This window comes from Aptenodytes patagonicus, chromosome 22 (assembly GCF_965638725.1).
Source record: "Aptenodytes patagonicus chromosome 22, bAptPat1.pri.cur, whole genome shotgun sequence".
In the NCBI taxonomy this organism is placed as follows: Eukaryota; Metazoa; Chordata; class Aves; order Sphenisciformes; family Spheniscidae; genus Aptenodytes; species Aptenodytes patagonicus.
In genome coordinates, this window is record NC_134970.1 from 2608022 (window position 1) to 2635270 (window position 27249).

The 27249-nt window shown below is 41.7% G+C and overlaps 1 protein-coding gene across 3 annotated transcripts in view; it reads right to left on the bottom strand.

Annotated features, from left to right (window-relative positions):
- The window catches only part of SRGAP2 (SLIT-ROBO Rho GTPase activating protein 2), a 114455-nt gene that overhangs the window by 37426 nt on the left and 49780 nt on the right, over nt 1–27249 (bottom strand). For 2 of the 3 annotated variants that reach the window (XM_076358256.1, XM_076358258.1), the window contains exons 5-10: nt 14837–14899; nt 10532–10747; nt 9490–9618; nt 4504–4728; nt 2714–2815; nt 1171–1368 (exon numbers count right to left, since the gene is read on the bottom strand). In XM_076358256.1, the coding sequence (XP_076214371.1) occupies nt 1171–1368; nt 2714–2815; nt 4504–4728; nt 9490–9618; nt 10532–10747; nt 14837–14899 (933 nt within the window). The remainder of the gene's footprint in view (nt 1–1170; nt 1369–2713; nt 2816–4503; nt 4729–9489; nt 9619–10531; nt 10748–14836; nt 14900–27249) is intronic. The other variant, XM_076358257.1, reaches the window with a different exon arrangement.

Genomic DNA, 27249 nt, shown 5'->3' on the forward strand with positions numbered 1-27249 from the left:
ATTTCCTCATACACTGAAAAAACTGCTCCTTATAGATTCAAAGCTTGAAATCCTTATAAAGGATATTTTTATAAGTCTGGTCAACAGTAGATCAATCAAGCGTCTGATTAGGCTGGTTAAAGAGGGCCTCCATGAACGGCTTCGTTCTGTTGATAGTTATTTTACTCACGTTGCGCAGGACATGACAGATTGCACCCCTGCTTACTGAGACGGCTCCGCAGTCCTGCTGGGACCTCACTGCTCTGCAGCGGGATACTAACACGATGAAATGGAAAAATATTACATCCAAATAAAGTCCTGGGTTCGGTCTCCTATTTGAACCTACAACAGTCCCTCTCCAGAGAGGGAATGCTCAGAGTTCAATTAAAAAATCTTTTTTCTAGTTTCATAACCCTGGGCAGGGTGGTCAATCCCTTCTTAATCGAATCAGTTTCTCCACCCACTTTTCTCAATAGCCAGTTTCACCTTCTACGAAGGCTTTTTAATTTTTCTAAGTCAAGGCCCGACAGAAACCATCCTGCCAGCTAGTGTAATTTGCACAGAAACTTCAGACTTCTAACCAGCCACACCGTTCTTGGAATAGGAATGTAAAGGGCAGTCAGTATAGCAAAAGATGCCCAAAGGAACGACAAAGTAACCAGGATAAGAGGTATGATTTTCATCTGCTATTTTGAAATATTTTTTAAATGGAAGCAAATGCAACAGTTTAACATAAATCTAAATCATACCATAGTCTGGTATGAAATTCAATATAAATAGCCCTTAGCATCTTGTAAAAACGTATCGACACAATTAAAAGCTTATGTGAGCTGAAATTGTAAGATGATGATAACAAGAAATGAAAGAGCTAAACATTCTTTTAGTTTGAATTATTTTTGAAAATTGATATTTACAAGCTATTAAGTTCTTTCTCAGACAATTCCTTTTTACATGCAGAAGAAATCAAGTTTTACACAATTTATCCACAGACTAAGTTTGCATCAACACAGGTATCCCAATACATTTGTAAAGAATGCAAAGCACCCATTTTTAAAACCTAATATGCTTGCTCTGCTTGTCCAAAACCAATTACAGAAGCATTTCTGTAAGATGATAGCCTCAATTTGCACTCTCTTGTGAGTATAATTCTAAATACATTATACGTGCTCATACTGAAAATTAACTTCTTACTGTGAAATAGAACTGCTCTGTCTCCTGCTGGTTGGCCCGTCTCTTGGCAATGCTCGGTTTGCTCATGAACGTTTCCGAGACAGTGGATTTAACAGACTCCATAGAGTTGCTGTACTGAAAGCAGTCAGAGACATCAAAGTCCTCTATTGTGACTATATCCTGGATTGTCTGGAGTGTAGCTTCCATAGTCTTCTTAACCTGTCCAGCAAGAACGAGAGTACTTCAAAAACGAAGATAGTATGTTGCAAGTAAAAAACAGAGGCAGTAAGTACCCTAGAGCATTTTACTAACAAACAGACATTACTGGTTTCACATCCTGTGTGCCATAACTAAGGTCCAAGTTTTGCACATTAACAGCACAATCCATATAAACAAAAAGCTGGCAGCACACGGAACCTGCCAGCAGGAAAACACCTGTAATCTTACAGGCTGGGATGAGGAGATGTGTGCTGGTTTTGGCTGGGGTAGAGTTAGTTTTCTTCACAGTAGCTGGTATGGGGCTGTGTTTTGGATTTGTGCTGGAAACAGCGCTGATAACACAGGGATGTTTTGGTTACTGCTGAGCAGTGCTGACACACAGTCAAGGCCTTTTCTGCTCCTCACCCCGCCCCACCAGCGAGCAGGCTGGGGGGGCACAAGGAGTTGGGAGGGGACACGGCCGGGACAGCTGACCCCAGCTGACCAATGGGATATCCCACACCATATGACGTCATGCTCAGCAATGAACAGCTGGGGGAAGAAGAAAGAAGGGAGGATGTTCAGAGTGATGGCGTTTGTCTTCCCAAGTCACCGTTACGCACGATGAAGCCCCGCTTTCCTGGCAATGGCTGAACGCCTGCCTGCCCATGGGAAGGAGCGAATGAATTCCTTGGTTTGCTTCGCTTGCGTGCGCGGCTTTTGCTTTACCTTGTAAACCGTCTTTACCGCAACCCATGAGTTTTCTCACTTTTACTCTTCTGATTCCCTCCCCCATCCCACCAGGGGGGACTGAGCGAGCGGCTGGGTGGGGCACAGGACTTTGTGGCTCTAAATTTTTACTGAAGGCCAGAATCAACTTCCTAGACATAAAGGAGTTGCAAATTTTGCCCAAGGAGGATTAAAAATGCTTCAACACAGAGGTGCAGATCAGGTATTTTGACCTGTTCCCAAACAAATGCCATTGATCTAGTCTTCTCATCTTAGATGACCAATTAAACAAAAATTAACTCTTACCTTAAGTTATGCAAATTCAGTCTTCACTTCAAAACATTAAATTCCCCTTTTCCTATTAGCTATTCAAATACAACTTTTGCAACATAGCCAGCCCTAACAACTTAAGGATAGGAAAAGAGATACTTGTGGGTATTTTAAAGGATCCTCTCCATGCACCCAGTTTTCATGTGAAATCACACACTAATATACTGCTGGCCTCAGTTGCCTTATTCTTGAATTTTACCACAATTTTTCATAGAAGAGGATCAGAGAAACTAGATTCTTCCTTAACTAGCCCCCAGTCCACACTGGAAGTAGGAAAAGGGTTGTTGATTTGGGTTGTTTAGCTCACCTCTTCATTTTCAATCTTAAGCGTAGATAATCTAGACTGCAATTGCTGGCACCTCTGCACTAACTCACTCTGGACCGGTTGTTGGGCACACAGCTGCGACTCCTGGAAGAGAAACAGCACAGTTTTCAGAGGGCTAGGAAAAAAAACCCCACATAATCAAGAACATTGCAGATAGTTCATTCTATTAGTATAAACAAACATCCTCCAAAGTGCTTAATTTTAATTCTTTGTAGCCCTGGATTTCAACCAGTGGAAAAGGCCTGTGTTCTACCAAATTGCAGTTCACTTCCCAACTGTGCTGAAAAGTAAGCAAGAGAGAGAACATGAACATCAAAGAAGAACTAGAAAAAATTAGCTACTTTCAGCAATGTAAGCTTGTCACGAGTTTTGAAAGTCTGAAGGTCCTCTCTCACAGATATTAGGCTAAATCACACCCTAAAACCTCAAGGAGAAGCGAGTGTGCTTGTTAGCACATCAAGAAGAATTTGGTTCAATACATTATCCAGGCATCCTGGGGCAGGGGTATGAGTGGCTGAGCTTGCTCAGCTGAACTACCTGTACACTACAGGTACGAGTCACTATTTAATGAATGCAGTGAAGTCGAAATATAAAATGAACAGGTTAGGGACCTGTCAAATATGCCAGAACAGTGGGCTTCCCTGTACTGTTAATAATTAGTCTTATTTCACAGCATGAGGCAGCTTTTCCTTTTAGTTTGGTATTTGGCTTTTTTTAAAGGAAAACATTGACCTCATTGCATAAGGCTATTGTCTAAAGACAGAAATTGGAATTGGTATACGTGCATGTGTGTGATAAGACTCCATCATATATTCCATCTGGTATATGCAGGACCATTGCAACAAGACTATCAGCCTGCATTTATAAACACTCATTCGGCCTTGAGAAGAACCAAGATAAATGATTCAGCGCATGTGAGCTGTTAACCGAATGACAGTCTGCAGGTAATTCTTTTTCTTCCCATGATCTTACAGGATACTACCAAAGCACAGAAAAACCGAGAAAGGTCATTTGCAGTCTGAGGGTTTCACTTAAGAGGGAAGAGACAAAGAGAAGCCTTAAGCAGCGACTGTAAGAAGAGGCTGGCTGCAAGAGACCATCCTTACAGTTTTTCCTCAGTGTTCAGGAGGATATCTAGAAATCCAACCAATTGACCTAAATTATTACATTGTACATGTGTTCCCGTTTAGATTTGTGAACCGGTTTCAGCTTGCGCGACTTTAAACAGTTCCCAGATGAGTAACCACATCTTGATAAACCTATAAAGAGAGAGATTTTCATTGCCAAAAATGAAAGTTCTCTGACTGCCTTGTCTCACAACGAAGATGCATAAAGCACCACTATAAACCATTTGTGCTCCAAGATTACACACTCAAATGCCTTAAAAACCAGCATTCAAGTCTCTTACCTCGTTGCCCCTTCAAATCTCTAACTTCAGAGTCTGTCTCAGGGTGCAGAGGTTAACTGTGGCTTGAACGAGAAGTTAAAACAATGTTTCCTATCTACATTTAGTATTGTACCTAATTAAGCATTTTCATCTTCAGTAGCTTTAATAGTCAAAAAGTGAGAGTCAGTCGTATTCAGACATCCGTGCCATGAGACTCTGCTTAATCTTCAAATCAGCTCCCTTTTCCAAGGCTCCCTTCTACCTCCCAAAAATAGAGCCAAACAGGTGGCCTTTTAGTGGGTCTATCTATCAAAGACGAGGGAAGTAAACAGGCAAAGCTGCAAGTGTTTACAGAGCTAGAGCTGGAGGAGGAATATAAACTGACCATATCCCCCATATGCGGCTGAAACTCAAACTTCATGGGCGGACAGAAGACATTGTTGTACATCTCCATCAGGCGCTGCTTATCACTGTTGGCATCCAGGTTCTCAACGGCGTTTTCAATGGCATCCAGACCCTCATGCTTTGACTGCTCCAGGTTTAGCTCAGCAGACAAGAATGTCCTGAGAGCTCTGTTGAGGCTAGCGTGGTATCCCAGGTCACAACACTGCTGGAAAAAGACACACAATTCCATATGAATAATCGAAGAAATTCTGTAATGGAAATTAAAATGTTTCCGAAGCCAGAAGTTATATAAATGGATAACAAGTTGTAGATATTTTACCATCTTCTAAGTACCAGAGTGGTCTCACATCTCTCATTGATCGCAGAGGCATCTTGACTACAGGTCCTCAGAGTTGGCCCTAAACAGAAACCTCAACCTCTAATCCCCCACAAATTTCAACATCATGTTATAATTAGTCTCCAAGACAAGTACAGCTTAAACTATTATAACACTTTGCGGAGTTCTCATGGAGTACCAGAGTTCATTTCACGCTGTTAAAAAATCAAAAAATAACCTAGAAGTGGGTATGTTCAGTGTATTTCTTTAGATTCTAACCTTACTTTCAGGGGCACTGATTCCCACTGAAAACACTCCAAAATCCTTAAACAAAATTATTCAAAGTAAAAGGAAAACAATGCACTAAAGTACTACCCAGAGAAACAAGACACAGGATTTGGATCATCTGCAAAGATTAATCTGCATCTAAATTATTCCACCCAAGATACAGAAAACTGCTTAATTCAGTGTACTTCAGGAAGCAAGAACATGACCTGTACATCACAGGCACAAAGAACATCAAAAAGTCATCCAAAAAGCAAGCAGCGATCAGTTGGAATGACTTCATTGCTGGGGTGAAACAGAAGAGCAAAAACTTTCAAGCAGAAAGTGGTCGTGGTCAAGAATTTCCTGGCTATTACTGACACCAGGATGATGTCACTGGAAGACAATCAAGCAGCTTCATCTCCACCATGGCTGCGCAGCCAAGTCTTAACGTTTCAGAAAGGAGAAATGCGCTTTTCATTAGCTGATCAGAAACAGCCTGAATTTTTCAGACATCTAATAAAGTGAGCAAGAAAGGAGCCCACCTTCTTGGAATTACAAGCAAGATTACATACACTAGGAGAATATCCAAAAAGAAAGAGACCATCTGCTTGATTACTGTGCTGCTCTGTAAGCAAAATTCACATGAAATCTCCTCCTCACCCATCATTTGGGTCTCATCACTGTCATTGTGTGCAAACGCAAAAAAAAAAAAAAAAAAAGGGCGGGGGGGGAAGGAGGGGTGGAGAGAGAGAGAAGAGAGAGCAACTACTGGACTGTTCCCTGCTTTCACAGAATTTCTGTCACCAAGTGCTGCTAGATGCCTGGCTCCTGTGCCAACAAGCTGTGGCAGGTGTGGAGTCTTGTAAAAAGAGCTGCAGTTGCTGGTTAGGCTGGAGGCAGAGAATTAAAGGACATCGCATTCAATCAGAAAGAAGAGAAACTAGCCAAAAAAAAAAAACCAACCAACAAAAGACGCTTGATTGAGAATTTGCACGTGTGGAGGCAGTCTTGGATCAACAGCCACTCAAAGCTACTGCTCTTTTGCATGCACATTACAGTGCCATCCTCTGCAGTGATTTGGGGAAAGCTAGTCCAAGTTGGGCCAACAGTCCAGCCAGGATTAGGATCAGCTCAGATTTAACAGGAGCAGTCGCTCCTTTTCCCCCCTCCTACTGTGGGCCAGACGGCTGCACACCCACCCAGGGCGACCAGCTTGTCCTCCCTGCGCTCGCCCTCCTCCAGCACACATCCACGGCCAGAAGCAAAGCTGATCTGCTGCACACGGGGAGTTCGCTGGTGAGACTGGGAAGTCAAATGGGACTTAGTATTTTACACCCCACCTCGCTGAGCAGCAGGACTACATTAAGACGGCAAAGTTTTTTAGCTTTATGTTATTGAAGCCAGTGACAGAAGACATTTTTCAGCCCGCTCCCCCACTTTAACATTTTTAAAACTCCGGCCTACCATATTTATAAATGTATCAGTCTTGCCATCCCTTTTCTGGGTTATATAAATGTTTGATGGAATTGTTCTCCAAGGAAATCAATTTTTTATAAGAATTTAATGATAACTCATTCAAATTCCCTTCCCAACATGACAGCTGATTAACCCTTTGCCAGTTAGCAGTTTTCAAACAGGCCCAAAATAGAAAATTTAAGGAGAAAGAGCCCTCTGTTTTAAAGTGCAATTTACATTTGGAAGGGAAAGTATGAGATCCTGGAGTAAACAGCAATAGTATACCTATTCCTAGAAGAGTAAAGTAAGCTTTAGTACTCACACATACACACGTGTTTTTATCTCTTTTTAAATTCTGTCCTAGTGACCCTTTCATAAATATGAGTTAATACAAACTTCCCCATTACTGTAATATTTCATCAGCATCAAAGAGCTGCCTCAGTCCCCAAAGTCAGGAAATTCAAAACTACTGAGCTACGTCAGGAACAATTTATTGCTCTTAACTCACAATGGAGAATTAACTCACTGTTATCCTTCCATGCACATTGGAGGGGGACACAATGTGTTGTATAAACATGAGAAGTTTAACGCTATTTGGCCTAACACAATCTACTCGTAAGTAACTTTGAAGATTGCTTTTATATTATATTTCAAAATTCAATATCATCAAATGATTAGATCAAGGAAAAGAATTAAGACCTGGCTTAAAAATCACATTTTTATTTAAGTCAGATGCTTTAGATAACCATCACTGGTTATAATTGTTAATTTTCAATCCTTCAGGATCAAAGGCATTAGTAAATCTATATTCCCTGCGTCTTAACAATGAGACAACTGAATTCCATCTCCTGTGCTCCCAGGCAAGTCCCACATTTTTCCATGCCTTCTGAAAACAGAGCAGATAATACTTTTCAAGATTATGAGAACTTGCAATGTAGTGTTAAACTGAATGCTTCAAGGAACACAAGGGGGTTAACACGGGTGTGGACTCACCCAGAGTCACGATGGCTGCTCTCTAGGAACGGTGACAAATCCACGTACTGCAGAAGCTTGGCTTCTTGTCTTGCACCACTGCCTACCATGCCCCAGAGACGGCTGAGACTATCTAGTGAGAGGAGCACTTCCTCCAAAGCCGGATAACCTACATTTGTCAATGTACTATTTAAAAGATCTCAGGTCTGTGCTTAAAAATTGTTATGGATTTACGAAATCCAAATGCATTCTTTACTAATATATGACTCATGAAAATGTACTAAGAACAGTCTTAGCAGACAACTGAACCAAGCACATTTGCAGTATTTGGGGGAGGACTTATAGGTAGGATTTTAAAAGAAAAAATTAAGACAACTGAATTACGCTGATGTCAGTGAAATGAATCCCTATCTTGTACGTTTCAATATGAAAATATACAGAAAGTTATCATTTGTTAAAAAAACAAGATGACACAGTTCAAGTTGAGCAAATGTTAACGAAAAAAGGTCTCCTAAACAGGCAGCAGGTATAAACCAAACATGTCTCTTCAGTACAGCAATTTTGCAAAACATGACATTTCGAAATAACAGTATTTTTCAAAACCATCTAGCACTGACAATCCTGACCTCCAAAGGACAGGTTTAAATAAATACCTAACAGAAGTGCACTTCATGTGATTTTATGATCAGCTGACTAAATGTTTTATATATACTGTTAGGTATTGTAATCACTGACTAATTAATAGTGATCTGAGTGCTCTTTATTGCCTGTGTCTAGAGACACTTCTGTTCATTACTCCCCCCTCCTACAAAGAAAGTTCCCTTCAGGCTTTGCAGTTGAGTGTTTCTAACAGTGATGGCAGCAGGCTGTCCTTGGCAAGCAGAATAATATCAAGCAACAGTCAGCGACCCAGACACAACACCTTCAGTGCATTTGGTACTCTACTTCTACAGGCTGAAGTGGGTAGTTATGTATTTGTGAAAAATCTCGGGATTCCTAACTGGCTTTTCTGAGTTTTCAGAGGAAAGATTTGGGGGGTTTTGTTGTGCACTTCACTAAAAGCAGAATTGATGCCCCCTGAATACTGGGGGCATCGTTCAGCTGCAGAACAGAGGGCTTGCAGGCAGCTGGGGAACAAGCTCCCTCCACCTCCTGCTCTATTACCCAGTTTCTGCAGAGAGCATTCTAAGGAAAGGGGGGACTGGTTTCTATAGCCAGTTTATTTCTTCATTTCTTTGCGTAGACAGAGAGACTGCAGAGTGGCAAGCAGTGGAACCTCTATCATTATTGACACTCCTCTGACACCTTTCAGAACTGGACTGAAAGTGCTCTGCAGTCCTAATGACAGAAGAAATGCATCAAGTTACTGTAGAGCTGGTGGGTCAGGGTATCGGAGAATGGAAAGTCTAAAAAGCAGGGAGGTTCATCCCTCTTGTGAAATATGCTAGAGAAAGCATTAACCTTGAAATATAGGGAATTTTTCAAAACAAGTTAAAAGCAGCTTTAAAAAATGCTTCTGTCCTCGATTTCTTCTACCAACTGGTATACTGTTTCTACAGTTAACATTCTTTTTTTAAATGTGCTTCTGAGTTATAATCTTGCAGGTTTGCTTAAAATAGTAAACAGAAAATGTCAAGCAACAGTGCGATGCTGAAGCTGAGTTTCATTTTAACTAAGCAACTCCTACTTCTACACGTTTCAATGTCAGGTTTCTTGTGCAAGCTCTATCTGTGCAACAAACCCTGAGTTAGCCATCTAAGAAAAGCTCACTTAACAGCTTAACGACCAATTATCACGCCTGTTGTTACCATCTAAGCTGCCCATCCAAGACCATCATTCCACAGCTGTACAGAGGCTACCAGCTGTGCTGGTATATAAGATGTTGAAGAAGGAGAGGCACATGTGAGGGTTAACAGCACTAATATTCATTGCAGGCACCCAAGCAGCAGCACTTACATCAATGAGATCAGACAGGTCATGAATGTAATACTTGAACACAGATGCATTGGTGGCTTCCAGAGCTAGCAGATACTCGTTTCTTGCCTTAATAGCCTTCAGTCTATTTTCTGTGTACTTTGCTTGGCGCTAAAAGAGAAACCAAAACCAGAATATATTTTAAAAAGAGGTGCAGCAGGAGTAGTAGCATTCTTAGTAACACCAGAGTATACTGAACAAACCTTACCCTGCTCACACAGTTTTTGTTCATTTGGATTCTAGTTTTATCAAGACTCAAAGACTTAGCATTTAGGTTAATTATTTAGATGTTTTTAAGCATTACTATACTAGACAGCTTTGCATTTAAAGTCTTCTCTTAAAACAGACCGTGAGTCGGGGAAGATTAATGGAAGAATGAAGGAACAAGGTGGGTTTATGAGGTTATGGCCCAGCTCCAGCACTACCAGAGCGGCTGCTAAAAGCCCGTATGTAGTCTGAGGGCTGCAGTAGGCACTCCACCTCTTCCAGCAGAAATTAGACCTAAACTTGGTCCTTTCAGAGCCTAAATCAATCCAAAAATACCTCTTCACCTTCTATTGGTCTGAATCTTAGCGCCAAACTACTTAACTGACTGACCGATTGCTAAGGCAGCTGGTTCTGCCCATGAAGTCAGTTTGGGATTGCGTGTCTCCCCGTAGCACAGGTCAGATCTTAAGCTGGCATGAAATGGTAAACAAAAATCTTGCACTCTGTACAAGAAAAAAATATGTTAACCATGACTTCCAAGAAGGCAGTTGTTACGTTCATACTCTAACCTCGTTTTAGCTTTCTGTGCCACGCCTGTATAACCTGGGATAATAAAAAACGCGTATTTGATTGTCCTAAAAGAAACCTGGTGCTAGCTTTTGCCTTTCCTAAACCTGAATGTTTAAAACTTGTACAAAAACTGAGACTTGCATTTGAATGTCACAAAGGAGGGAACTCAGTAGCTCCTGTGCTGAACTACTGCAAAGGTCCCCTCCCCAAGCACTCTACACAAGCAGTAGCAGTGCTATGGAAGTACCTTCTCCTTCATTTTCTCTATTTTTTTGACAGAGCTTCGTCGAACATGTTTTTCTTCAAACTTGACATTGGAAGTTGAGTCAGGGGAGCGCGGCGTCTGCTTGTCCTCTTGTTTCACCGACTTCCCAATCTGCTTTTCTTCCTGCTTCTCTGCCTCTTTCAGTTTGCTCTGAGCACTGATGCTGTCAGCGTTGTACATATGGTAGGTTTTCATAACCTGCAGAAAATGATACACAAGAGTCAGAGAGCACCACGGTTTGATTTGCTGAGGAAGAAATGAGCTTACCTACCAACAAACTAGGCATACAGATGTTTTTCCTTACTCTACCTGCATGACCAAGTCTCAGGGAGAACAGTTATACGTATACCTGGAAAGCTCACAGGCTAGGAGGGAGGAAAAAAATCCTAAGAAAGAAGTCACAAACTGCAACACCTTGTTTGTTTGTTTGGGGTTTTTTTGTTTTGTTAATTTGGCCAGTGCGCTCCCCAAAACTGTAAGTTTCTTTAACATAACTATTTCATTATAGCTGTCCATCATGTTTATATTAAATGAAAGATATCATACTAACTAAGCAAAGGCATTTGGACAGTGACCAGCAAGTCTGGTTGCTAGTTGGGAGCTAGAAATACCTAAACCGGCAAAACACTCAGGGAAATTTCACATCTCAAAAAAGCATGACAGAAGATGCACGAATGAAACTGGCTCTTGAAATGAATCTGGAATCTGAAATCAAATTGGATTATTTTGCAGCTGCTCCTTTGTTTAACTTTGGCATGCGCCTTCTTGTACAACCCAGTAAAGGAGTCATAAAAGCCAAAAAAAGATACAGACTAAATGCAGCCTCCTTACTATTCAAAGAAAATTATATGCCAACATTGGAAAATGATAGCTTTTCATCAGCAGGTAAGGTTTCAGAAGGGATGCCTGTCAGTTTTTCATCTGGATGAATCAGTCCTTTAAACATCACAAGTCTCGAGGAACTGTATGCAAATCAATAGTCTGAACACAACGGCTGCAAAAGCAACTCAGGTTTGATTTGTTTAAATCAAATTTGATATGTAAAAGCACCTCTGTTCACCTTGTGCAATAAAAATATTAATGGGTGTGGTTCTTTTGCTCGGGTCCAGGTCTCCCTGGACCCTGGACTATATGGACAACTTTTATTATAGCATATTTTTTATTAGTAAATATAGATAAATATCCCCCAAAGTCACAAAAACCCCCCATTTGTTTCATAGGATATTCATGTCTAGCTTTGTGTTAAGAAAACAGAACCAAAAAAACAAAGGGCATAATATATAAACTAGCTTTTTTTATCCACAACTGCAAAGCAATTCAATTCCCATACCAAAGCAAACGTTATTATGATATAATTTTGATAGGGGGACAAAAAAAAGTAAAGTTGCATAAAGACACCCCAATAGTGTCATTCCAGCATTAATAAAGATCCCACTTGCAAATAATTTGATTGATTTTAGATTAAAACCCATTTATACCTGTTTCACCTTAGTTTGAACCATAACATAACTTTACATAAGTAGGACGCATGCTCTCTCTTTATGCAGTGATCAGCAAAGGTTCTCGGATACAAAGAGACATTGTATTTAAACATGAAAGAGAATGTGAACGCAGCCTGTATTAAAGAGAGACTTTCTGAATAATTTACACACACACACTTTCAGCTCCTGCATATGCTTAGACTATAAAGCAGGCATTTATAATAATAGATGCAAAGTAGTTTCTTTTCCTCTATCACTGAAAGTGGAACTGGCAGAAAGCAAGAGAAGCAGAAAAAGAAATCACAATTTGAATGATTTTATCCTGCTGACAGTGCCGCACTGGCAACCACAAGCTCTGCCTGCCCCGTGCCTGGCGATGGGGTTGCTGTTGACTCACTAGTGCCTGCTGAGGGCAACAGCACAGTCGGGGACGGATTGAACGGGGCAATTCAGGACAAAAACTTACAAGTAACAAGCCTCTGTATTTCATCTGCGTAGGGAAACTAAAGACTTTGTCCATTTTCATGGACACGCATCTTGCCTGAAAATATGAATTCTTCCAATCCTTCAGATACCCAGCAGAACAAGAGGTTAGTTTGTGGAAGTGTTTTTCTTAAAGTACCAATGAAAGCAATCCCACTAGTGATTAAATTGAGTCCAGCAAGAAGTATCTTTTAATAGGATCAGCAGAAGTGGCTTTTTCAAAGGAAAATAAATTTTCTGTTGAAGGGACAATTTAAAATTTTGCAGCAGAAGGAATGAATAAATAGATATCAAGTTCCTAGGACTGATACTAAAAGAGCTAATACCCCAGCTTTGGTTATCAAAGGCTGAATTCTGGAAGATCTTCCTTCCAGTGATAAAGAAATTATCACGACTTGGTATTTGGCTCAATGATCTGTCACATTAGTCTGGCAGAGGCTAGAAAGCAATACTGTTTTGTAATTTGGGCTTTATTTACAGATATTATTCTCATTTTTCCATTATTAGGGTTAGGCTACTAACTGGTCCCAAGTTTTTTGTCATTAAAAGAAAAAAACCTCCTTTTAATAAGTGTGTGATTCACACTTTCAAACTTCAATAGCATAGAATTTTTCACTTGATCAGAAAATTGATTTAATTTGCTGCTAGGTTAAATGTTAAAGATTTCAGTCTTATGACCACGAATTCTCAAATTAAGTTCAGTGCATTGCTTAAGTTTCTAGCTGCAGTGCATTTGGCCTAATTGCTTTGGTAAGTTGGATGCTTAGTAACTACTACTCTTCTGCCATTTCCTGGCATGCAGAAATGATTACCTACGTCTATGTAAACGCCACTAACCAGTCACGTGAACTTGGATTAGAAATAAATCTCAGTTCCTAAAAGTCTGTGTTTAGAGACAGATCTACATTCTTCCTTAGGATCCCATCCAAGTACATGACTCAAAAGTTGAATCAGATTGTGCCCTCAAATAAAGAATAATTTCTAGAGTAGGCAGTGCTGATGACAGGCACTGCTACATTTACAAAGCCACCTTCATACCCGCAGTAAATTCTCTGCCTTCCAGGAACATGAGCACAATGCAGTTTGCTCATACTATTGTAAACCAAGGCTGCACTAACAACTACAGCGACAGTACATTGAACCACAGGTCAGCTTCAAAATGCCTCCAGCTTCCACCGTACTGCTCGTTCTTGTCTTTCCTGCCGAGGAGCACAAACCCTCTTTGCCCACAGAAAAGACTCACCAATGCTAAACACTCTAATGCAGAAAAAGAGGAAAATCACAAACTGGATTCACAGTCTCACCTCTTCCACTGCCATTTCAGCAGCAGGAACATTGGTACATAATGAATTCCCTTTTCCTACTCCTAAGCTCCCTTTTTTCCTAAAAGATTAATCTGAATATTTGGCTTCGATGCTCTAATGAAACAATTGCCTTCTATACTTTTTGTTGATATGGGAAATTTCAGGGACACCCCCCCCCATACTCTAGCATTGATATTAATACCGAAATTCATCACAAGATTGATATGCCACGGCTTGAGAAACATCCCTGGATCATCTTTTGAAAGAATGAAGGAAATAACACGTACCTCAGTGTAATGACCCAATGTATCATTAGGGAAGGATGAAAGAAAAGACATTTTGAGCAACAAAACCATGTGTAGGTTCTGCTTTTAAAACAAGAACTAGCTCAGTAACAGCTGCAGAAAGCAAAAATTTAATCAAACAACAGGCTTTTCCATTCATCTACGTGAGGAGAAAAATCCCCAAGCAGCATATGAACTTTTATGAACACATTCCTTCTCCTTCCCAAGGCAATGCCTCTTTCTTGGTGTCTCCAATGGATATACTGAGAAGCAAAAAGCACAGATGGAAGACTACTACTCTAAAGGGAGCTGCTTTGCTGAAAGAGTTGAGGAACAAATAAACACAGTGGGTCCCCCCGCTGAAGCTGTATGCTGCCTTTTGTACGCTCAGACCACACAAAACCACGGACTGAAGATTTTTAGCGTATTTGGAAATAATTCTAGTATCTCTTACTCTTTTTAAAACCAACACTGCAGCTAATAGGAGGCGTGCGCTAAGGTGAGATCTTTGAGAAGTGGAGCCAACACTTACAGACCTGAAACAATATAAGGATACAGTGAAAAAGTAAGATTTATGGTGCTCTATAGACTGGTGAATGCAAGCTGCCTCAAACTGCAAAGACTGCAGACATTTATCAGTCTTGGTGCTTAGCCTCTGCTGTAACAGCAGGCTGGGAGAAGTCAAACACTTCTTCCTTCTGCCTGAAAAGATGCCAAGAAGTCAGTTTGATTTACCGTGTAGAGTTCATTCAAGACCTTCATCAAGTCTTCCTGGAGCTGCAATCCCACTTCCTTGCTCTGCAACAAAACAGAGAAACGAAAGTTAATTGGGGAAGACGGTACAAAGGCGGAGGAAGTGAGCATGCTCCACATCTACAAATAATTTAGGCTCAATTAAGCGCCGCTATTTATGCTAGCAAATCCAATAACTGCTCAGCCCAGAGCCACTTATGGTCAAATTGCACAAACAGTATTAATAAACTGAAACGTTATATATGCACAGTCAGAAAAGCCTTACAGTATGGAGACAGGGAAATTTCCAGAGAACGTGGGATTTTCAACATTACAAGCCTGGAAACACATAGATTTGCCCATTTTAGCAGGATCAAGCAAGACTATGAATATAGGACAGCTCGATATGGAAGCTGAAGAAATGCAGGATAAGAAAGCCAACAGGAACGATCTTCCTTTATTGAACATCTTACACCAAACAGGCAATACTTCAATTTTGCTGATGTAAGGTACCTCCTTGACAAAGCCAGACTCTGAGGCTGCAGTGACAGCCGGCCACCACCTCCTTCACACTCCCATCTCTCTAGGCAGTCCTGCTGCTCTTTCCTTTGACCTTGCATCTCACTGCCAGCCCTTCGGTACTGCCTGCCAGCCCCTCCTATCCTTATTCCTTGTCCCTCGACCACACGCACATCACGAGTTGCCAGTGCCACCCCATCGTAACGATTCCTGAGGAAACGAGGTTGCTCAGATGGGATCTGGCAAGGTGTTACTTATGGAGATGGGTCCAGGAGGGAAACCTTACTGCAGTGTCTGCCGGCTCTCACCTCATCAGCCTTGTGCACAGATTATTATCTATTCCCGGATTCACAAGAGCAACAGTCACTGTTGGATACTTTTGGATACTGGAGTGGAAATGGCTTGCTGAAGAAGCAGTGTTTGTCACAGAGAAGTCTGGAGGAGCAGGGAGATGTGCTCGACAGCAGGTCTTTTTGCCTGTTGGTACTGCAGGAGATGCTTTGATCCAACTAGAGTTTGTGCTGACTGTATTTGAAAAACTATACAGAGCTGCAGTCCATTTTTGAGCACAGTGTTAACATCAATGTATTTATTTTTTTTAGTGTTGTATGATAAAGACAGAGTTTAAAAAAAAAAAGTACATGCTTTCAGGTGCACAATCTCTCCTTTGAGTCTCCATGAGATTTACCAAAAGTTTACCTCTTCTTCCACAAATACCACAATAGCCTGCTACACCCTCTAGCCTCCTCTGGCAAACGTTCCTTCACTTCTGTATTTCATCACAAAAAGAACCACAACATCAACACTAAAAAAAAAAAAAAAAAAATTACTCTGACAAGGCTTTACATGCATACATTCCCATTTCCATTCAAATTTTAAATCAATATGGGATTTACCTCAATAGAAAAAGCAATTGGCTTTTTTTTTTTTTTTTAAAAACTACAACGACTACAATACAATTTAACCATATCAATACAAATCATTCTGTCCTGAGGGACACTTGCATTAGTGAGCTGCCTAGTTAAACCTAAGGCTATATGATTCATGAACTTGTTTCCTTCACTAAAACAGTAGAATGAAAAGGGAAAGAAAAAAAAAAAAAAAGATGTAGACAGACATGACTGGTTGCCAAAACCAGCTGACACCCAAACCAGCCTGGAGCCTAGTGTCAGATTTTAAAAATATGTTTACTTATTTAAACTCCCTGCTAGGTAACAAGCAGCCAGCGCTTCTATGTTGTGTGCAATTGGACTCAACTACTGCATGAAGAGCCAGTGCTGGCACACATTTGGCTTTAGCTAAATGCAGGAACAGATAAGCTTCTGGTTTTCTAATAAAGACACTGGAATGTCCAAAGACGCGCATCCATAATTACTGACAGACGGCACCTCTGTATGCAAAGCCCTCTTTGAAGAGGCGTTTCTGCATGCAATATAGCTTGTATGCAAAGGAGGGCGAAGCAACTTCCTTCATGAGTTCAATGGTGCTATTAATCTTCACTCCATTAGAGACAGGATTTCATGCTAAAACTGTCACTGTTCGCATTCTGAAGAGCTTCCATGAGAAAAGCCGAGAAATTCAGACACATCAAAAAGCACGTTGAGCCAGCATTTGCTGACACACCTTGCAAAGCAAAGCAAAGGTGCAGCACACACTCCAGCCTTGCCGTCTCCAGCTGCCGCGGCACAGCACTGCCGTGCACACAAACCTTAACAAATCCCCCTTTTCTATAGCAGAAGTATAAATGATCAAGAAAAATCTCTGTATTTGTAATACAATTTACATCTTTCAGCTTACAGTTATTGAAAGAGATTAAAGCCAATAAAGTTACAGTTAGACCCAAACAGATGTTTCCCTTCTTCGCTGTTGAAGACTCCAAGAAGTAATGTCCCAACTGTTATCCTGTTCACTCGAACAGGCTGCTGAAATGGTTTTAACTTACTGCTTCAACCCTGTTCTGTGGCGCACATTATCACGCCCGATCATCCCTTTGAAATTCCAGGAAAATCCATATCCATTCTGACGGGGAGCTGGTTATCATCCCTGCCTTGTAGCGAGCAGCCGAGATTGCCACATATTACAAAAATGCCAGAGCTGTTGGGTTCAGAGCGTGATACAATGCACCCTTTAAGGTGAAAAAAAGGAAGAGGAGGGGATATGGGAGAGATCAATCATCGACTGTTTATAACACCATGTACTGGGCCAAAAACACAACTGAAGGGGAAAGCTCCCTCAAAAACCCCAAACTTAAAGATAACGGGCAATTATTTCTTACATGAAGTGCGGTACAGCCCACCACAGGAGGAAGAGGCCGTTGAGTCAACCTTGTAAGCTGGGTACCAAAATAGGGGGAAATGGGGGTGGGGAGAGAAGTATAAAACAGAGCTGCCTTTGTCAGCCATCCGACATGGCTGGTGGAAGGGAAGGAATCGTACCAGCAGCTCTGGGAAGCGCAGGGAAAAGCTACGGGGGCGAGGTCTATCCCCAAGTTTTTTGTTGTAGCATCTCCCCCAACGGATGGAGAGATGGGAGCAGACAGGCACACCAGGATTTGTTACCTCGTCAAAACCAAAAAACCCGACCGCACACACTATCCAGAGGGAAAGGACGGATCCAGCTCCACGTGACATTCACTAATGATGTCTCTGCTTGGGCTGCATGGGAGCCAGCCAGCTTCAACAGCTTTGCTCCTAGAAAATGTTTAACCGGAAAAAATCCCAACAGTTACTAGCATTTAATGACAGAAATCTCTGAAATGCAGTCTTAGCCCTTGCAGTACAACCTTTCACGTTTTTAAACCCCTGTCTGTAATTTCATAGCTCTAATCATTCTGAGGTGTAGGAAAGAGATAAAAGCACACCAAATTCCACTTTTTTTCCTGAGGTTTTATTAATAAAAGACATCCAGGTGAGTAATTGGAGATTATTTATGCCTACAAAGTTCAGGAAAAGAAAAAGATAAAGAGGTAATGCAGACAAACCCACACTTAAACCAGCATTTCTGCCTAAGAAGTCAAGATAGCATTAAGCCATGAGAAAAAAAAAAAAAAAACACAAACCAACATACTGATAAATTAAAAAGCAAAAAGAGAAAGATCATATAATTTAATTTTAAATTATCCTTTTTTGAATACCGTCCAGTTCAGCTGTGCTCAGTTTACTGTGTTCCTGAGATGACAGATGTTTTATTATAGACTGTTTATGTATGTTGTGACCCATTCAGACCAGCCTGGCATCGCACTGTCGGCAGTGCAATGGGACGTACAAGTAGAAGCATCCAAGGTCAGGTCCTCTGCATTTTCATACATTCCAGTCCCATGTTCCTAAACCTGCTCCCCAGGTGGCCAGATGTGCTACTGGAAAAACAAGCGTCTGACGCAAACGCTGACAGAGGGGAGCAACCTGCTTTTTCTGAGGAGTCTTCAATTTAAAGAAAAGAAAAAAGCTGGTGATTCCCAATCCCCAATAGAGTTTGCAAAAACAAGATCTGCATTTTTTCCATCTCTGAAAGCAGAAAAAAAAAGCTGAAGCTGCTGCTCATCGCTGCAGTGATATGAGTCGCTAAGATTTTATGACTGCCTTTTTCTCAACATTGGAGATGATTAATGAAAGTGACTGGCTGGGTCTGTTTTAAATGCCCTGAGCACTGAACTTTTCACACAGAAGGAGCTTCTCAGCAGCACGCTTCACTGTGCTGGTTAAACTGCCTGGACTGGACCAATCATCTGCCTTTCACCCGGCTCTTTTCAGCCCATTTGCTTATTTCTTGCATAAAATTGCTCATTCACTGTACAAACTGCTGAAGCATCAATTATGCGAAATAGATTAAAATGAATATTTTAATGCATATTCAGGTTGAAGAAGAAAAGAAGTGTAAGTGCCAAATTGTCAAAACACAAAACTCTCTGTGCTTCCAAATGAGCTCTCCAGAAAGAAACTGCCAGATTGCTGGACTGGAAAAAACCTTACATTAAGATGAAGGTAAGATAGATCATAGGTGTCATGAAAACAAGAGCTATGCAATGAACGCTGTTAATTTAATGCTGCTCCCCATACTGATTCCACCAAAAAAAAAGTTTAGGAGAAGAAAGCTGAGCTAGCTGACCCTGATAGATGAAAATACATTGGAGGAAGCAAACAGTTAGCTTGGGAAAGTCAAAAGAAAATGCCTTGGACATTAGCAAAAAAGCTGTTGCTCAAGTGCTGTAGAGGGTGGTGGACCTGATGCACACAGAGAACTTTTCTGAGGTCCCACGGAGTTCAAAGTGCATTCAGGTTAAAGGCTGCTGATCTTTACCATCACCACACAGGCATAAGAGATTTCAAGATCACGCTAGAATGTGGAGCGGAATTACGAATAAAATGCATGCCAAGGAAAAACAACACCACAGTCTCTGCGGTTGCAAACGTCTCCAGGTATCAGTCTCTATTTCAACATCAAATTCTATATAATGTTTTTCAAAGGCAGACAGAGTTTAGAATGATTCATTTTGTAAACAATCTTCCAGGAAAAAGCAATAAATAAAGGCAAAAGAAAATCTGATAGATTTTATTATTATCTATTCCTGGCTGTACCTGCAACTAGACTCTACCTGTACATCCCTGAAAAAGCCTGAGGAAGGACTTGTGCAACAAAATCTTATCTAATGGGCTCCAATAATAAACTGTGTGTGCATGTGGGGAGGGGGTGCCCCCACAAACCTTGTCTCCTCCTTATCCCATCAGGGCTAAACACTTCTCCTCTTGATCTGGGAGATTATCTAGTTTGATATGCATCATTAATGCTCTTGGAAGATGGCACAGCATGGGAGCCCACCACACGCCTGAGGCTGGGGAACGGGGAGAGCAGGGCGCCAGCACAACCTCACCTGTGCTGCTGCAAAGGTACGCGCTGATCAGTGATAAACACAGGCTGCCTTTTCTCTGCAAATCAGGAAAATTAGCAGCTGCACTCAAGAGAACAAGAAAATTATTTCAGCAAGGTGACAACAGTAACTGTTGCCCAGGAGTGCTAACTTGCAACCTCAACATTTTTCTTGCAAGCTGCCTTTCTCAAGCCTCTTCTTCAGCCCAAAACAAGAAAGCAAAAGCCGCGCTCCTAAGCATGCATGCGTGCACATGCATACACATACACGCTCACACATGCACACATACTCCTTTGTTACAACAGGGTGTATATGCACCATGTGCAGAGCTGTAGGTTGCTGCCACCCCTCGCTGGAACATAAATTCCCAGCACGCCGTGCCAGCTTCTCAACGGCCTCTTTGTTCCAGCCCTCCTCCCCTCCACCTCCCCTCTAATTTAATCAAGATGTTTTTGGGATCTACTGCAGCACTCGCTTGGCTGTTCCGCATTCCACCAAACATTAACGACTTCAGCTTCAAAATATTTAGGGGGGATAATAAATATGAGAGCTAAGGAATGCTGTCAACATTTTATACCCCAGATCTCAAGCTTCAGTAACGTAGTTCCAAATCTGATAGAAAGATGGTATGGCTTCAAAACAAACATACCGTGAAGTTCACGAGATGCTTTCTGTATAAACTCAACAGCAAGGAAGCACTCAGAAACCACTGGTGGGTGAATGCGTAACACACTGCGATAAGAGATTTTATCTAACACATTGCCTAAAATTATGTCAGCCAGTGACAGGGCTGGAACTGGAACCCAAATCTGCCGATTCTGACAACCGCTCTCTAAAAAGACCATTTCTCTACATCTTTTAAAAAGGAATAATTAAATATACATAGGTGGAAAACAAACATTAAATGTTCTAATGTTTTTTGAATCAACAGTGGGAGCTGGGAGGGAAGTGGATTGAGTTCTTGCTGAGACCAGTGAGGAAATGTGCTGAAGCGCAAGATCCTTTTTATTCCTGTCTAAGTCAAGGTTACAATACAGGGTATTTATTATGCATTAGTTAACATCTGCTTACAAAGTTTGTTAGAGAGAAGGCTTGCCAGGTAAAATTTTCCAAGATCATACATGTAGCACTTAAATAAAATTTGCTAATTAAGGTTTAGAATTCTTTATAAGTAGATTCTTGATAATGTTCTTTTTTTCTTTTTTTTTTTTAAACAGGCCTGCCTTTAATTCATTTGCATGCAGTAGCAAATATGATTTATCACCTTCATGTTCTCATCTAAACAATCAGCTAGTTTCACTGTATAGAAGCACTCCATCACCACCATCAGTCCAATCCGTTACAAATGTACCCCTTATTTTACAAGTATGTACTCTCAAAAAAGCCTGTAACCTACCTGAAGCCTGTGCAAGTTTTATGCAAGTTTCTCCCACAACTTTTATAGATAAAGTGCTTGGGCATTATCACATGGCCCTACAGAACAGGAATTCTGTAAAACTTCTTCTAAAGCTTCAAACTCTCCAGAATTTAAAGAAAAGCTAGGAAAACTAAATCTATGTCATACAATATACATGCATATTTTGGGTGATAGATCATCAGTTTCCAGTTTAATGATCCATTATGCATTTGTCAGTCATATTTAAATTACAGTTGTATCATCTAGTTTTCTCCACCATTTCACTAGTGATTTGTTTCACCACTATGTCAGTAATAAGGAATTTTCCTTATTACAGCGGAATACTGTACTCTGAAAAGCCATTCCCTACATGAAACCACGTCACACCGCTGCCTCCCATACTCGGGGCTGAAAGAGCTGCTTCCGAACACCCCCCACCCCCTTTTTCTTTTTTTTTTTTTTTCCTCCAGAATTCTGTGCTGATCCTATTGAACCTTGGGCTTCAGGCACTCAATCCCAACAAACCAAGCAATTTTATGGCTGAGAGCATTCATTCTTGTTGTGAAGCCAGCTATGTTTGTCCTCATTGAATGAGCCGCATGTGCAATGGGCTTCAGAAGGTGGCAAGACCTACCAGCAAGTGGTGAAGTCCTGTAAAATACTGGACGTAATGCTCTGTAATTCTGCTCACAGTTTTAATGCTCTGCACGACAGCTTCGTGCTACCGACTTCCCCCAATACCCTTTTTCAAACTGCTGTGATTTATCTCTAGGAAAAACTGACTGGAGGCATCAGAGTCAGATAATGACCTGGAGTGTAAAAGTGCTGTTACCTTGTTCCTGGCTGACCTGAATTCACACTGCAGCAAAAGAGCGACAGGCATACTGGTGTAGTGAAAGACGACAAAAGCATAGAGGAAATCAGAAACAAAATGCAGTAACAATGGACTACTTTCACACATTAAAAAGGGCCAAATGCATCATATTCCTTGCCCGATCTATATGCAGAAGTGACATTTTTAGCCTGTAACATATGTAGTAAAATCACTCCAGCTGTAGCCTTTAGTATTCAGTACATCATCCTGGGCAATAGGCTCTATTCGCATCATTATATCTGAGTGGGTACAAAGTGTTAGCAGCCTAACAGAAACCACCCACTCCAATTACAGGTGGGGGGAATCAAATCTCTAACTCAGAAGCAGATTTATGTACTGCTCACTCAGATAAGAGCACCACACAAATGATTTCACTCCCTCTCCCTTCCCCCATTCCACTTGTTCTAAAAATAAGCAGGTAGGAAAACCAGGAGATTTCATTTCCCCAATGAGAAATCAGAAAGTATCATTTCACAAGAGGCTTCCATACCCTTTAACTTTTGGGAAAACAGTAAGAACTCAACATTACTATTTCCTAAGGCACCTAAAGCAGTGGAAGACGCAGTGGGTAAGGATGCAAGCGTGAGAGCAGGGATATAGCATGTACTTAACTCTGCACCTCAGTGACAGTTTTACTTATGACATTTGTATATTTACATGTTTACACTGTTATGGAGAAATATTTTTACAAATGACCAGCATTTTGGCCAGTGCATTTCTTTCACGTGTGTGGCTTTTCCATGTGTGGCATATTTTAAGATTTTTCATATTCTGGTATCAATGCAGCAATGAGATATACTGCAGCTGTAAAGTAGGTCACCATAAGCACAGACCCCTTCAGAGAATTAATAATTCTTCTTCCTTGATTACTGCAAGGCTTTTAACCAACTCATTGTGGATTTTTCATTTCACATCAAACACTGTGCAGCATACTAGTAGATAAACTGTTTTTTCCCCACGATCAAAGGTATTAAACAGGAAGCAAATTTCAAACCTGTTTTGTTTTCTTCATTCCTTACAGGGTTTTCTTCCCATAAATATCATAACTGAACTTGATACAATAGCGTAAAGGAATGCTACGCTCTCAAAGCAAGATTTGTAGGGCAACCACCCCTCCCTGTCCCCACTACTCTATACCGAGAGGACACGTCCACCTGAACAAGCCAGGAAGCAGGGCAGGACAGAGTTACTGCTCCGAGCACCTCCAGCGAGCCTCCCAGTCAACACTGCTGCAAGGAGCCCCCAGTTAAAAATAGAGCAGAAGACGTGTGTTTTAAATGCAGTAGGACCAACGCTGCATGAAAGGTACATGTAACAGCAAAGCAGGCAGATGCTGAGAAGGTACCTGGATCTGTTTAGAGACACAGCTCCAGAAAGCAGCCGATAACAGCCACTGCCTGTCCTGAGGCCCCTCTAGACACAGGAACTTACGCATAGGCAGAATAAATCTGCCTTTCTGCCTATTAACACTTTCCAATTACTTCACAATTTTGTTATGTAAATATCTGTCAAGTTGGGGGAAAAAAAAAAATCAGTTTGTTCAGAAACTACTCAAAGTGACTGAGGCTTCCACAGTCCATTCTTTTAAAAAGATGTAATTTTTTTCTTTTACATTTGAACAAGAGCTATTGGTCTGCTTCCAGGGAAATCTCAAAGAGACAACAGAGAAGGAGTGATTAAAGATACCAAATTAAAGAGACTACTTCTCAAAAGGCTACACATGTGTATATATAATACCAAGGGATCCCACTAAAAAGATGCGTCCGTAGGCAAGAAAACCCAATACCACCTTTCTGTTTCTGGCATGGGTACCACACAGAGAAATCAAGGGCCACATTAAAACAACAGGGTGACGGGGGGGGTGTGGGGGGTGTGGGGTGGGTGGTGTGTGTGTGTGTGTGTGTAATGAAAAGGGAGAAAAGGGGAAATCAAAAGGGGAATCGGCTCAAATGGAAGAATATTTTGAATAAATGTATATAAATATATAAATAAAAGGGCCATGCTGAGGGAGGCTAAGCAGGAAGAAATCAAAGGAGTGCTCTCTACAAGAGTAGATGGAGGAATGAAGAGGAGCGTGCATGAGAACAGGCGCTGACATCAAAGCAGGACGGTCTTCCAGGAGAGGGAGAGGTGATCAGAATGGCAACGCCGGGTGGCACGTGGACTTTAAACTTCAACCTTGTACGCAACCCAGGGCTAAATCATTAACTGTTGGACAAACAAGAAAACATTACCTCCTTCCCAAGATGTAACAATTTGTTATTAGGACAATTCCACCAGTTCCCCCCTCCCAGTTTTATTTACTCGAGAGAACAGTTATTCATTTCACCGTTTATCTTCCTTTTCTTTTGCAGTAGCGCAGAATTGCACTGACACCGTTCCTGGGGCCAGCGGCGCCACTGAAGCCAAAGGCCAGATCCCCACCGACACCAAAGGGATTCATCTGCAAGACGCTATAGCAGCAAGCCCCTTATTGACACCATCTTTTACTGAAACGTAAAAGTGTTTCCTCAGGAGAAACCAAAACAAAGGGCACGGAAAAGAGTACAGTGTTCAAAGAGTACCTACACCTTAGGTTGCAACTTTCCAGTAAGATATAAAACCACGTCTGGTGCAAACAGCCCAGCACTCATGTAAAGGTTTTGCAGGGAGAGCTAACCGAGGAAGTAAACAAATCCGAGAGGCAGGAAGGAACGGGGCTGACACACACTGTACGTCCAGCACCACCTCAGTGCTGGCTTTGGCAGCTTCTCTTATCAGCAAAGATACCTTTGAAGTGGCTGGCAAGCTTCCATCTAACACTCAAACAAGTAAGACCCTCCACATCGTAACACAGCCCTGGAGAGGGATCTCTTCATCATAAGACATGAACACAAAAACTGCGTGAGACAAAGCCACTGACCATGCAGGCTTCCCGTGACACTGTGAATCCAAACACTGCGAACATAAACCCTCGGAAAACCTGTGTGCAATGCAGGCACCACCGCTGGAATTTCAGAAGTTCACTGATTTCAAGACAGACCCGTTCACGCTTGACCGTCAGCACTGCTGTGCCTTTCAAATAACTGGTCCGAGGGGTCCAAGAGCGAACACACAAGAATCTGTCTCAGCCTGAGGATTCTCCACCGCAGTCGCTGGAAGAGACAAACCCCACATTGCCACCACTATTGATGCTCTTCTGGACAGAGAGAGACCTGGTTTGCCCACCTCGGTCTCTGTGCTGCTCCAGCTGCAACACAGCCAGCTCCCACCCCGCTTCCCTCCGCATCTCTGCTGCCCTTGAGGATGTGTTTCCTTCCCAGCGCAGACCTTATCACACCCTTTGCAGCCTTAAGGCTGGATTGCGGCTGCACGCTGTGCTTAGATCTCTCTCGTTTGAAAAAGCTCACCACTTCAGACAGTGCAAGATACAGCAACTCAAGAGTTTAGCAACAAAAGGGACCTTAAGTACATCCTTTTTACCCTGTCTGTCCTTCCTAGCTCACCTGCTCAATCCCAGCATGATACAAAGCACTGATTCAAGAAAGCCCTAAATTATAAATGGCCCAAGAAAAGAATCTCATGCCTCAGGATTTTATTTCAACTGCCCTCAGCAAATGAGGCTCTCTCTATCACTATCCTCTCCGTATTTCATAGCATTATTTACAACCCAGTGAGTAGTTCCTAAATGCAAGTTACTAGAGCACCTGCAATCAGCCAGACACATGTGTAACTTTTTTGAGAAGGTATTTTCCAAACAGAAGTGTAAAAAAAAAAATGTTCCTCAGACTTTCAAATAATAAAGCGTCCTTGTTGTTAACACAGATTCCCTGTGTAGCATGAGAGAAGGACAGAGAGCTCCCAAACTAGCAGCAAGATTGGCAGCACATTTCTAACAGCTACAATTTCCATTGGAAAACACCAAAAACCAAGTTCTTGTGTTAAGCCAAACCTGAGTGCCCTAACAGCATCACAGCTAAGGCTCTTCCTCCTGCAGGCTGCATTTCATTAAACTGCAGTGCATTTGAGCTTGACTACACTGCATGCGTTAGCCCAGAGAGGGGAGAGTGCAGAATGAGTGAATGAGCTGGAATGACCGCACGGCACAAGAGAGGCGGGAAACGGGTCTCAGCAGTAACACAGCCAGTTATTCCACTGATGTAGCCTGGCTAATTAGATCTGTGGAGAAGCTACATAAATTTGCTGAGATGTAGCACCACACGAATTCAGCTATGCCATCCAGAGCTCGTTCACATTTGGGTTTTGATTGGGACCTCCAAATTTGCCTTCCACAGCTTCATGGAAAGTTTTGCAGCATGGGACAGCAGCATTATTTCCCATGTAGCTCCTGTATAAACTACATCTGTTTCAAGACTGCTAAAAAGCACTCAGTCTTCTGAGCTGTCACATACTACGGTAGCTCTTCTCCATTAAAAAATGGGAAAGGACGTCTCAAAAATTTAAAAAAGGATGGGAGAAGCTAAGGGGAAAGGGAGGAGAATGTTCTTTTAGATTTTCTCATCAATATGACTAATTTCCCTTCGGGCTAGCATGGTTTTAACTTCCAGTTAAAGGCACAAAAATATATGCCACTCCTAAATATCTTGCTGAGTCACCTAATTATTCCCCTTCAATACCTACAGATACGGATCAGCGACTTGCTGAGCAACCCCCGATAAGTGACTTCATCCACTTGCCCCTGCTTTTTCATCCAGGAAAAGGTACCATTTGTCTGCTTATGGTCCAGAGATATTCTGAAGATTGTTTGTACTGCTCTTGGGATA